Source organism: Trichoderma virens (assembly GCF_000170995.1).
Source record: "Trichoderma virens Gv29-8 chromosome Unknown TRIVIscaffold_78, whole genome shotgun sequence".
NCBI lineage: Eukaryota > Fungi > Ascomycota > Sordariomycetes > Hypocreales > Hypocreaceae > Trichoderma > Trichoderma virens.
This window is the reverse complement of record NW_014013671.1, coordinates 45904-59213: the sequence shown is the minus strand read 5'-3', so window position 1 is coordinate 59213 and position 13310 is coordinate 45904. Positions and strand designations below refer to the sequence as shown.

Below are 13310 nucleotides of genomic sequence, written 5' to 3'. Positions count from 1 at the left end.
TTAAACGGAAATGCAGCAACGACTATCTGAGGGTTCGAAGACGGCGTCTGACTATGCAATTCGTGGCTGAACTCGATTCCGGGATCGATCCGCAGAGTTGTGCATCAGCAACTATGTAATCATGTAATAAAATGGACGCGGACGGTAACGCGGGCAGAGACGGGGTGAAACCCCGCCCGAGAAAGCTCAGCCTCGAACTGAAGCAGCCCAGTGTCGTATCGATGCCGCAGACTGGCTTCCGACCTCCCTCGTTTAAAAGCCTGTCTCGCATATGGCTGATACCAGTGGCTTGCTTGGTCAGCGAGACCAGGAGCGCCGAAACGTTGTCCCAGCGAGTTAGATTCATGCGTAGGCTCACTGGTGACCACTCAGCTTCAGCCACAACAACTACAGGAGCTTGGCACTTGGGATGTCTGTCAGCGGCCAAAAAAAGTCAGTTAGGTAATTCCTCCCACTCTGCGGAGATCGACTTTGGCTCTCAGCCAAGCCTGGCTTGTTCCAGACCAACACCGACTGGCGCCTCATTAACCCCCTCGATCTTGTTCGTTTCGGTTTGGTATATCCTCAAAACTAGTCCAAGTATTGTCGACCTGCTAGTCCAGCTACACGAGTATGTTTGTCGATGTAGCCGAAACTCGCATTTATTCAGCTTCATCCAAGATAGTTAAGTGTTGAAATAGAGTTTCTTCTAAAACCACTTGCCACACTCATACCAATGCAGTGGTTTGGGTTTGTGCTCGAAATGAGGTAGGATATAATAGCAAACGGTTAGGGCGCCGCATGAGCTGTTGTGACGACCTCTCTTTCATCCCCAATTCTCCAAGCAACGACGACCGTACGATTCATCAGAACGGCCATGCATGGCAACAATAGCCACGCAACAACAAACAGTATCTTTCTATGATCTCGCTCATGTTTGGATCGATCAGCATCACTGCACTGCCATGCCAAGATGGCGCCTCCTATACGACTCCGTAGTTTCGGCACTGGTGTCCAGGGCATCGACTGGACTGACATGACCATCATCATTGTCTTCCTCTCCCTGGCCCTGTACAACGTTCTCGAACTTCTTTGCATTATTTGGGGTACTTTCAAGCGATATGCTGGGCTATACTTCTGGTCTTTCTTGATGGCGACGATCGGCATCGCCTTATCCTGCATTGGGTTTTGCATCAAATACTTTGGGCCTGCATCTCTGGGCTACTTTTCCTGTACCCTCAGCCTCATGGGATGGGTGTTGATGGTGACGGGTCAATCGTTGGTACTTTGGTCTCGACTGCATCTAGTGCTGAGGAACCAAAAACGTCTGAAAATAATCCTATACATCATCATCTTCAACGGAATCGTCTGCCACGGTATGGTCATCCCGCTGGTTTACGGATCCTTCTCGAGCCGCCCAGAAATCTTCGAGCAGCCGTACAAGATCACCGAAAGGATTGAAATCATTGTCTTCTTTCTCCAAGAGATGATGCTCTCTGGCCTCTATATTTATGAGACGCTTAAACTATTACGATTAGGAGGTAGCCTTGGAAACAAGCGATCGAGTCGTCGTCTGCTAAAGAACCTCATCCTCGTCAACATTCTCGTCATGATCCTCGATATAACCATTGTATGCCTCGAATTTGCAAACCTCTATGACTACCAGATATCATACAAGCCGTTTGCTTACAGCGTCAAGCTGAAGCTTGAGTTCACCGTCCTCAATCGCCTCGTCGAACTGACAAGCGGGGGGAGAGAATTAAACTCTAGCGGCCAAAGCGCATCGTCTAGTGGTCGCAGCAATAGCAATGCTTCAGCTGTCTTGGATACCTTCAGCAGCACCAAGTCGATTAGCGGCGGCTCGTATCACGCGTATGCCAGAGGTGGATGCAGCGAAAATCTGCACAAGCCAACACCGTCCGAAGTTGAGAATGGGAATAGGGTCATGATGACGACTGCCATCACTGTCCATCGAGAGAAGAGATCCCATGATCTTGATGCGCAATCCAAGAATTCTTCTGAGGATTCAACAAGTAGCACATCGAGGGGGGCAAGTGACGGTAACGAAGAGAAATCATCATCTCAGATTAATCTAGCGACGAACAGCGGCTTTTAGAAGAAAAAAGTAACGGCCTTTATTTGTCTGAATCAGGATATGTAAAATTATACCATGGAATAGATCATTGTATATAACTTGTACGCAAACAAGAAATCAAGCATTTATATGCTGTTTGCGGAATGCGTTGCTAGCGGTATCGGAAGAGATAGTAATTACTTTCTCTGTGGGTATTACAATGCCTTTTGTCTAATAATATTCAGCAACCCAGCTTGACTACCCCTCCACAGTGACTGCATGCAATTCAAGTGTCGCAGTGAGATGTACTATGGCCCCTTTCTTCTACTTAGTATCCTAAGTATCTGCTGCTGTCGCTACTCTCTTTTAGCATCTGCTTCGATTAAGGAAATGATATTCTGCTCAGGCTGAAACTCACATGGGCAGATGCAGGAAACTCATGTCCAATCATGGAACAACTCATGTCAAAGGATCGGCAAGTGGGTGGGACTATTCTTCCATGGCCACTGAGACCTGAGCCTCCTAAAAGAGGGAGCCTGGTTCCTATTGGAGAGAGTTTACGAAGCACACAGCCGTGAGACGCTGAGCAGCGCTTAACTTGACAATCGTCATTGCGGCCAACAGACACGATGCGATTTCTAGTGGCCGTTGATCACCATCGTTCAAAATTGGGAGTCAAATTCTTCTCCTCCAATTTGAAGAATAAAGAGACCAACTAGAATTTTATGGCAAGACTTCTTTTGGTAGTCGGATGATGCCGGTTGAATCGCCACTCCCTGTCACTGTTCAATTTCTCCTTGTGCTTATGCCTGCCTCTCCCTGCATTAGCTCGAATCCTTCTGTGTGCAAAGGCTACAAAAACAAGATGTTGCAAGGCAGTTGGAAGCTATTTCCAGCGTGTCTTAGCCTGATTCTTGTTACACGCGCGATGATGTATAGGCTTGCTGATAGAATGTCTCAATATTTGATCTGCCGGGATGGCTGGCGCTTAGACTTCTGTTTCTCTGCTCCTTAATGTTTTCTTCTTGGGTATCATTTGGCTTGCCAAGCGCATATCACTATGAAGACGCTCGTTTTCATCGGTACATTCTTGCAGTTGTTGGTCCCCTGCTCGGCAGCCATCAAACAATGCTATTACCCTAACGGAAACCCGTCAAGCGACTTTCCATGCGATCCCAACGCGAAACAGAGTGCGTGTTGCGGTGGAGGACTTGGAGCCTCATGTCTCTCGAACAAGCTGTGCCAATCGAATGATGGGAATATTATTCGAGGTTCTTGCAGCGATAAGAACTGGTCCTCACCCGAATGCGCCAACTTCTGTCTTAGTATGGCACCCACTCTTTCCTCCCTTCTCGCCGTTTTGTCTATTTCTGTGATATGGCAAATGTATGATAACTGTTTCTGACATGAATGGAATTTGATAATAGGTGCCGACACTGGAGGAACCGACCTAATATCGTGCTCCAATGTTACCAACACCGACACATCATACTGCTGCGATCATACCAATGGATGTTGCGATACCGGCGCTGGCCGATTCAATATTTTGCCAAAAAACCCACAAGTATGGGCGACATGGAATAATGAAGCGAGCGTATACAAGGTTGTTGGTACTGTATACACTAGCAGCCCATCAACTACATCGAAAGTACCTACGAAGGCGACATCTACAGCACCTGCTACAACAACTACAACAAGCGCTGCCCCAACAAACTCAAGTCCGAGCCAATCTGATCAGTCGTCTGGTCTATCCACAGGAGCAAAAGCTGGTATTGGCGTTGGCGTTGCAGTTGGAGTGATACTCCTTGCCGTGATTGCATTTTTGGCATGGAAACTTCGTCAGAGGAAAGCATCTACTCACGCCGCAGTGAAGACTCCAGTACAGGAGCTCGACGGCCGTGGGAAGACAATGGCTGAGCTGGATGCACGAGGGAAGCTGAATCAAGAGCTGAGGCCCCCAGCAGAACTAGCGGGGTGATGGAGCATTTTGGTACATTTATATCATTTGTATATACCCAGACCGAGTCAATAATTCGAGTGTCTATCCAGAGTCTAAGCCGGTATAATTGCAGTTCATCTCATACGTGGTGGGATGTGGAAGAAAACACCTTTATCTTCAATTATTGCATAGCTTTCTTCTAATATCTGATAATATCGCCACCTACTAAAGTAGTAGGTAGATATCTTCCTCTATCTATGAATCTTAGGCAACGAAAGGGTTTTAACACTTGATACCCCGAAGATATTAGCTATCGTGTAATTGTGGGCAATGGATGATGGATAGTCACTCCAGTTATTCTTTGTGTTATAATGTTGTCGGGTTAGGTGAGAGGGGAAGTCATCACACTTCAATGGACTAATTAACGGAACCCACGGCAGAACGAGAGGGAGCTAAGCGAGCGCATGTGAACAAAGCGAAGACGCTTTGGATCTACAGGCACCAAGAGCGGTTTAACAGCCACACAAGTATTTGATCCAGGTTAACGGAAGTGCCAAGAGCCCAGAGATCCATTCAGCCTCTAAATTGGGATAAAAAGCGCCATGAAGAAAACTTTACCGCCATGGCGTTTAGATTCAGTCCGCGAAGCCAGGCGTAGGCAACAGCTTCCAAGTAGTCTCGGAAACGCTTTATGCATATTTTGCCCAGGTAAGTTGCCCGATTGAGTAATCTATTGCCTTGTGAATTGGTTACTGGCTAAATACATGCACTCAACAAAACAGAAAGAATGTGGCGCGGAAATCTAGACGGTGGAGTGAGAACCCTTATAACATCAGCAGCTTATTTGCCCACGACTTTGTTCAAGTTTACCATATATTGACCGCCACCTGATATTTGGAATCATAGGTATTGTTTCAGGCTCTTGCATGATATATTAAGGTTAGTTTTCCGATTAAGCCGGCACATCTCGTGCACCAATTTCGGGAGCGCATTATTACCAAAATATGAGAAATTCCCAACTACCGCAGGCCGTTACCTAAAGCCGTTAGCTTTCCGACGTAATTCCTACTTCAGTCAATCTGCAGCATGATGAAAGAAATTGGCGAGTAACGAGTAGGAGCTAGCGGATGAAAGTTATTGAGATACATTATCCATGAGTCTACTTTATGTATAATGATTATTCCATATGGTGTGCTCACTATCGATCCATTTTCTTTGGCAGTTGATTCTGTTGCAACTATTATGAATTCTCATGGATGTTGCGGAGCTGTAACATATTATGAGTGTGAATTACCTGGCTAAATACCTCGATCTCTTCGAAATCATTAATAGATCAAGTTTGACAATTGAGACTGTAATATAAATGGTCAATTTGACAAATAAAATTCCTTGAAATCTACTCATGACTTGCATCACGCAACCCTACGAACTAGAGCTGCATCTAAACACTCCAGGCCAAAATCCTCTCCACCTATCTGACATGACACCGCAGATTCGAAATATGTTGAATTATTTCAAAGAAAGTAACTCGGGTAGATGCGGCACTTGATGAATTGAAGGATGCGACCCCCATCATGTACTCCAATTTCTCTCAACCCAGATATAAGATGATGGTCCCGGCACTCCATCTCGTTGTTTTCCAAAGGACTAATTTTGTATTATTTTCTTATCATACATACCTTGGAAACAGCAGTTACTATGGAGCACCATCCAGAAACCTTGGCCCTACATGCTGATGATGAATTGGATGTGAGCAACGATGTGGCACCACCTCTCCATGTGGCAAGCACCTTCAGGTTTCCCTCCGATCCCGAACAACTCATTCCTCTAAGGCTTCGGAGTGTGAGTTATATTAGTCACCAATTTTTTTAACATATCGAAGTCTGACGTATACATCATAGGCAGAGGATAAAAGCCATGTTTACGCTCGTCTGACAAATCCAAATACTACTAGATTCGAAGCAGTCCTTACCTCTCTTCTCAAAGCCCCCTCATTGACGTATACCTCTGGACTCTCAGCCTTGCTAGGTGTACTAGTTTGCCTTAAACCTCGACAGATATCTATCGGCAAAGGATATCCAGGTTGTCATGGAACAATTGCACTAATCAGTGGCCTAAATGGAATGAAGAAGCTGCCATTGGATTGCGCAGCAGAAGATCTTGAGGCAGGAGATGTCATCTTCTTGGAAACTCCAGTCAACCCTACAGGCATAGCCATGAATATTCAGGATTTTGCCAATAAAGCACACTCAAGGGGTGCCATCTTAGTCGTGGATGCCACGTTTGGCCCCCCTGGCCTTCAAGACCCATTCACACACGGTGCTGATATTGTGCTCCACTCTGGAACCAAATATTTTGGAGGACATAGCGATATGCTCTGCGGCGTCATTGCAACGAATAACCAAGAGTGGTATACGCAGTTGAAGAAAGAACGCTTCTTCTTGGGTGGCGTGATGGGGAGCCTCGAAGGCTGGCTTGGTGTTCGCAGCATGAGAACTCTGCATCTTCGAGTCATGCAGCAACAGGAAACGGCTACAAGGCTGGTTCAATGGCTAAACAGCACCCTCCAATCCAACGAAAGCAATGGGGTGCAAGGCAATTCGGAATCACAAATCATCAAGACCGCCCTCGCCACTGTCACCCACGCATCTCTCCAGGCAGCAGATCTGGAGGAAGGATGGCTTAAATCTCAAATGCCCAACGGTTTCGGGCCAGTGTTTTCTATATGTTTAAGATCTCGAAATATGGCTAGCAGATTCCCAAGCAAGTTGAGGCTGTTCTCTCATTCTACTAGTCTTGGTGGCGTTGAGAGTCTGATTGAGTGGAGGACGATGACAGATCCTGACGCAGATCCTACACTGCTTCGTGTTAGCATTGGGTTGGAAAATTGGGAAGATCTTAAGTCAGATATGTTCCAAGCTTTTCGAGCGGTTTTGGAAGATGAGAAGGAATGATATATGGACGGTGCTATTGTCTTGGGTATAACCGTTGTCATGCTGCTGTTGAAAGTTCTCCTATAATACATGCTATGACTGAGGATCTAACTTAATCATAAAAAAAGTCTATATTCTCTTGGCTTTTTTATCTAAAACTAATTGTTCTGGTCTGTTCTTTGAGAGATACATCAGGTAGTCGAATTGATCTTCGGATAGGAGCGTTTTGCTTCATCCAACATCCACTTATACACAGCAAATATCTTAAAGTGTAGTGTAGCAGCGACTGTGGTATCTTAGTTACATGTAACAGTGGTGGACTGAGAAACATATGCATCAGCCAAAGAATTCTGTCCGCTAAGGCTTGCGTCCGACAATTTTGGTGCAGCGAAAATGACCGAGCTTCCCATAACCGGTGCATACTTCTTGACTGCCACAGGGCGAAGTCCGGCACGGTCGAGAATAGAATCCCATTGTGATGCCGTCCGCTCGGAAGACCCAAATAGTGTATACATCTGGAGATCGAGGCCTGCAGGCCAGACGTGAGATCCCTGATCTGCTATGACGAGCTCATCGATCAACATTAGTGAATCAGTCGACATGGATGGTACAATGTTGGACAGGATTTGGGAAGCTTTATCGTCATCCCAGTTGTGAAGAATGGCTCGCAGGTAGTAGTATTTGGCTCCTTTAACCACAATTAGTTAACTGGGTTGCGATATTAGAAATATTAGACTTACCTTGAACGGGCTGTGGGCTGAAGAAATCATGTGCCATCAGCTGGAATCCCTTGACATCCGAAGCGCTTTTGATAGTCTCCTCACGATCTTGAACCACCACTCGATTGGCCAACTCGGGATACTTGGCTAGCAGTTGCTTTGCTTGATGGCCGGTGTTACCGCCAATGTCTACGAATACTGGACCTTCGTGGCCGCCGATCACGGCAGATTCGAACGAAATCACATCGAGACAGTTACCTTCTTTGGGAATTCCCATGAGATTCTGGAAGTCCTTCAACAGATCCGGATGCTGCTTCAACCAGGCAAACAGACCCAAATCTGTGTTGAGGCCCTTTTGAAGAGCAGAAGTCTGTGGTTGGTTCTGGTATCCAGTCTCCTTTAGGAAGTCGGGCAGAGCCTGGAAGGAAGGGCTGCTGACGGCGTGGAAGAAGCGCATGGGACCCTCAATTTGAGGATCTGCCAGGGCGTACGTCATCTTTCTGGCCACATATTGATCTGGGGCCGTCTCTGCGGCAAGACGGTTAGCAACCAGGTAGCGCATGATACGACCAACGAGAGTCGGGTCAGCCATGTTGGGCTTGGCCAGCTCCTTAGAAGACAAAGGTGTCTTGCTCTCCGCCAGACACTTGAAGATTCCAAGGTCACCGCCGATCTTGATGAGGGCAATTTGCCGACTCTGTTTGGACAGTATCGTTAGTAATAAAAACAATACAAGTAGAATTACATTACTCTATACACCTACAGCATTGAGGAAGCGCAGCATAGAGTCATATGGAGTTTCAAGTTCTTCTGCAGACTCCTGCAACGACGAAATCAAGCGGTGCCTGCTAGATTCATCAAGTGATGCCTGGGGGAGGCTCCTCTCAGAAGCAACAAGTTCTGCCACGAGGCTTGCAACGGATTGGTCTTCGACCTTGGTATGTCCATTCAGAGGCTTATCTCCGTTAGTGACATTGGTGCTGTGAACTTCGCTTCTCTCGTTCAACTCAGCATGACCATTTTGTAAAGCCTTCTTCACAGCCTTCGATTCACCGTTCAGGAATGAAAGGGGGTCATGGCGTGTGAATTTGACCTCTGCCTTCTTAGCAGTAGCCAACCCCAACTTCCCACGCTCCAGACGTGGAGCAAGACCATCAATAGAATCGAGAGTGAAGTTGTCAATGTTAAGTGAATCTTCGGGGCGGACCATACGCCGTCCCTTCAGCGTCTTCAGGATTGATTGCTCTTCGGGTGTCAGCTTCTTCTCAAGCTCATCGAGAGCCTTGCGGTTGCTCTCATCGTAAGCATCGCCATCGAGGCCAAGTTCTTTGAGCTTCTTCACCAAGGCTTCCTTTTCCTCGAATGAGACATGGGCGAATGCTTTGAAGCAGAACTCCACCGTCTTGGAAATTTCGGCCTGTGTCAGTTTTCCTTTGGCATCAGCATCAGCTTGGCCTTGGATAACTGTAATTGGCAGTGTTAGAATATCCATACATCACTGCAGAATAGCACAGAATTGACATACTGGGTCTGAAAAGGTCAAATGCTCTTTCAAATGTCGCCTCATCAAAGTCATTGATAACAGGCTCATCTTGAGACCTGATCTGCTTCAATGCGCTCGAGACCACTAAGAGGAAGCGAGTGTAGCTCTCGGCTGTCTTCTTATCATGCCAAGATGATGCAGCCTTCTCGCCGCAGTCACCTCGAATAGCCGCAGCGATTGTTGTAGCTGCCGATAGGCCGCCTGAAAGAGCCAAGTGAACACCTGAGGAGAAGAATGGGTCAATGAAAGACCCAGCATCTCCGGCAATACGGACACCTGGAAAGGCGTATTTTGAGGCGCTGTATGACCAATCAGACGCTGACTTGATTTCAGAAACGAGTTCGGCGTTGGCGAGAAGTTCCTTGATGCCGGGGACAAGGTCTAGAGACTCGATGTAGAAGCCTTTGGAAGATGGTTCAGTCATTTCTCGCTTCTTCTTGGCTGCCATTTCCTGGTTTTGAACAACTCCAACCGAGTGATGGCCATTGTGGAGGGGGATAAACCAAACCCATCCACTACCGTCTAATAGAAAGCAACAACTTGTGTCAGCACGGTTCCTTCCAGCTTTTGAGTGGCAATTCCAAGTGGTTTCCAGGACATACCTTTGAGTGCTTCGAAATACGGTGCACCTTCTTTGTGTGTTCCAACTCCGTGGACACCACCGTTCTTCCAATAACCCCAACTAGCGACGTTTTTGAGACCCTGGTTATAAGATCGGTTCTTCAGATACTTGGTGCTGATCAACCCTGCTCGGCCTGACGCATCTACGACATAATCAAAAGAAACTGTGCCAGAGCTTCCATCTTTGCGAGTCCATGTGGCAGATACGGGTCGACCCAAGCTTTGAACATCAGAGGTAGCTGGAGCAAACTCAATAGATGCTACCTTAGTCTCGTCAAATGTCTGGACACCGCACTCCGCTGCATGCTTGAACAGCAGCTCGTCTGCCTCAGATCGGACAACGTTCCAGGCGTAGCCTCCGGGTCCCCCAGCTGCGATGAAGTCCGTATCTGAAAGAAGATAATCTGTTTAGCAACTCATTTATCGCTTACTGTGACATTGAAACCATTGTTAGTGGATGGCACTAGGGACTTACAAGTTTCTGGTCGAGACCAATTGAGACGGAAAGCACCGCCTTTCTGTTTCTGAGCGTCAGCGATACTATTTCCTTGTCTCTAGCCCTCTCTCTCCGTATATCATTTACTGCGATTAAGTAGCACAGGGGATTTTGATTACCTTGATATTGAACCCATGAGCATCCCACTTTTCGTAGGCATCGATGAATTTGAGGAAGTGGCGCATAGAGGGAAGCATGCTCTCGCCAATGTGATATCTGGTGGATTTGTAAGATAGGCCAAATACAGGATCAAATACGATCTAGTGATACCGACCTCGGAAATTTTTCTGCCTCAAGGAGAACCACTTCGATGCCCTCTCGAGCAAGAGCCGAAGCAGCATATGAGCCTGCTGGTCCGCCACCAATTACCAGCACTGTGCACTGTTCCGGGATGTTGGCCATTTTTGTCAGCGTTTAACGGCGTGTTTAAGGTGGATATTCTATCGCTAGGTTGAAATTCAAAAGCAATGATTGTTTATTCTGCGCTAGTGTTTGCTGTCGAAGGTGAATGTGAATGAACGGATATATGGAAACATATATACTGCTCTCGCCCAAAGAATCGAACTTCACTCCGAAAGTGAGACAACTTTCACCTGCTGCCGTTATGATTGATGCTGCACAGGATTCAGTCGGGATGCTGACATGCTGTAATTCTGGTGGCCTTTGCGTTGCCTCTACATCCTATCAATCAATCCCACATCCCATCGGAAGGATTTCGGGAGGTTAAATCTTCAGCCGCTTCACAGCCTTGCTTTCTCTCGGAATCCGACCTCCAATTTTCATGCTGCACGACCCCAATGATTATGCGAAAGCGATACAGTCTGACATAAGAGCCGCCATTCTCTGATTACCATCTGAAACTCGGATTGGATGGTAACACTTGGCGTCAAGTCTCACCCCAACTGCAACACGCGTTAAAAGGGACGGGTTTATTCGATTGAGACGGGCTGTAAGTAGCTCTGCCTGGGCCCAATCTAGTGCCATGCCAGTAAAGAGGACCTTCACAAGGTCATATTCTGAGCTGCTTTGTAATTCGCCAGCTTGCCATTGAGTAGCTAATGTGGAATAGTGGCGTTATAAAACTCACCTTCCTGTAAGGATTGTATTGAGGAAGATTTCAAGCTACTCGGAAGTTCTGGGGAAGCACAAATGCCAATCATTCACACCGCTATTACCCTGGATCATTTTGGTCTGTTTCGCATTCAAAATGTATACCCTTTTCTCACTCATGCACATATCTCTCTGTATGCATTATCCATATGTCTTAAAAAAACTTATTCACTCAATAAATCAGTGGTCACTATCTGCTATTGTCGTCTCAATGTCTTCAACCACCAAGCCCAAGAGATTTTACTCGTCCAGCTTCTGGAATGAATACCTCACAACACAAAGAAACAAACTGCCTGTGCTTTCTGATGTCGATGATGGTATATCTGGCTGCATCGTGCGATTTCTCGCTGGTAATCCAGGAGACATGCAACTTCAGGGTACCAACACCTACTTAGTTGGCACCGGAAATACTAGAATATTAATTGATACTGGAGAGGTAAACTCTTTCTTATTCTTTTGAGCTATCCTTCTATGGTGTCTTATGGAACCATCTACCCTTTACACTTTATTTGCCGAGCAATCTTGTGCTGCTAGGTGTGAATGGCGTATATTCCTTCTGTTTACTGGAACTTAGTGTACTAACAACGAATATGCATAGGGTCTTCCTCAATGGGCTGTGAATGTGACCAGGTATCTTGAAGATCATGACATATCAATATCTCATGTTCTTCTGACGCACTGGCACGGGGATCATACAGGAGGAGTTGCTGATCTCCTTGTCCACGACCCAACTATAGCAGTGCACAAGAACCAACCCGACAAAAATCAACAAAACATTACAAATGGACAAATTTTCCAAACTCAGGGTGCTACTATACGGGCGGTACTAACGCCTGGACACACAGCGGATCATGCTTGTTTCCTACTGGAAGAAGAGAATGCATTGTTTACAGGAGACAACGTATTAGGCCACGGATACAGTGTAGCTGAATGTTTGGGAGAGTACATGGCGAGCCTTCGCTTGATGGCAAGCTTAGGATGTGCTGTTGGCTATCCTGGCCATGGAGAAGTAATACGTGACCTACCACGTAAGATGGCGAACTATATCGCTCAGAGAGATTCTAGGGAGCGGCAGGTCTACGCAGAGTTGGTCAAACAAGCTTCTTCCGATGTCCTAGGTTCTGGGAGCAAAAGCAGTGGCGGTAAAAGTAGCAGCAGCAGCAGTGGGAGCGACTGCGGTAGCGGCGATGATCAAAGCGGAAATAGGATGGGCCTATCCACCTCTGATATAGGCCTTCGCTTATATGGGGATGTCTCTAAGGATACTGCCGCATTCGAATCGGCTTTGAAGCCTCTACTGAACCAGGTACTGTTCATGTTGGCAGAAAACGGCAAGGTTGGCTCTAAATTGGTAGGGTCAGATAAGACTCGGCACTGGTTTGCAAGAGGTGCAAGCTATTAGTTAGTCAATTGATACTACTATTTAATTATCCAATTACCTCATAGGCAAAGAGACGAATTTCTGAATATTTATGATGCCCAAAATAGAAAAGGAGAGAGGGACAATCGTCTCTGTATACAAACCCATTCGTATTTCAGACTCCTAGAGATCATTGTTGATGGATTTCCGGAGGACCCGGGGAATAACAGTACAATCCACCGAGTCGGATTCCGAGCTCGTGGCTGTCGCCTCTCTTGGGACTAGTGTAACATAGTGAGAATTGATTCTGAGTCGGGGAAGCCGTTTTGAGGCTCGAGTGGTCGCCTCGGCTGACATCTCGAACACAAGCAATCCTACGTAGGAATCGTTATCATTCTGCTCTAGTACTTTCAAACGCAGAATGAAGCAAGAATAGAGTTTAAAGGCCAAATAACAGACAAATTGCAATTAATAGTCCTTACTATCCCTCCTGAGATCTGTGACTGGTCACCCATCTCCATCTCTGATTTACGAAC

The 13310-nt window shown here is 46.5% G+C and overlaps 5 protein-coding genes across 5 annotated transcripts; 4 read left to right on the top strand and 1 right to left on the bottom strand.

The window, feature by feature from the left end:
• Nucleotides 1-952: 952 nt before the first annotated feature.
• TRIVIDRAFT_49659 (uncharacterized protein) lies at nt 953-2095 on the top strand (the record flags this gene model as incomplete). Its single annotated transcript, XM_014099381.1, has 1 exon — nt 953-2095. One exon carries the CDS (start codon nt 953-955, stop codon nt 2093-2095), a length of 1143 nt encoding a protein of 380 aa, XP_013954856.1.
• Nucleotides 2096-3140: 1045 nt separating this feature from the next.
• On the top strand, nt 3141-3902 carry TRIVIDRAFT_18436 (uncharacterized protein; the record flags this gene model as incomplete). The annotated part of the gene is made up of 2 exons (XM_014099363.1): nt 3141-3378; nt 3481-3902. Coding segments are annotated over 2 exons (660 nt in total), but the record flags the coding sequence as incomplete, so codon positions are not given.
• Nucleotides 3903-5690: 1788 nt separating this feature from the next.
• TRIVIDRAFT_49755 (uncharacterized protein) lies at nt 5691-6946 on the top strand (the record flags this gene model as incomplete). The annotated part of the gene is made up of 2 exons (XM_014099380.1): nt 5691-5834; nt 5894-6946. 2 exons carry the CDS (start codon nt 5691-5693, stop codon nt 6944-6946), a joined length of 1197 nt encoding a protein of 398 aa, XP_013954855.1.
• Nucleotides 6947-7189: 243 nt separating this feature from the next.
• TRIVIDRAFT_192594 (uncharacterized protein) lies at nt 7190-10706 on the bottom strand (the record flags this gene model as incomplete). The annotated part of the gene is made up of 9 exons (XM_014099379.1): nt 7190-7211; nt 7301-7613; nt 7666-8341; nt 8408-9108; nt 9170-9709; nt 9790-10197; nt 10284-10326; nt 10424-10520; nt 10579-10706. 9 exons carry the CDS (start codon nt 10704-10706, stop codon nt 7190-7192), a joined length of 2928 nt encoding a protein of 975 aa, XP_013954854.1.
• A 919-nt stretch (nt 10707-11625) lies between these two features.
• On the top strand, nt 11626-12816 carry TRIVIDRAFT_49810 (uncharacterized protein; the record flags this gene model as incomplete). Its single annotated transcript, XM_014099378.1, has 2 exons — nt 11626-11850; nt 12013-12816. The coding sequence occupies 2 exons, from the start codon at nt 11626-11628 to the stop codon at nt 12814-12816; spliced, it is 1029 nt and encodes a 342-aa protein (XP_013954853.1).
• Between the last annotated feature and the right edge of the window lie 494 nt (nt 12817-13310).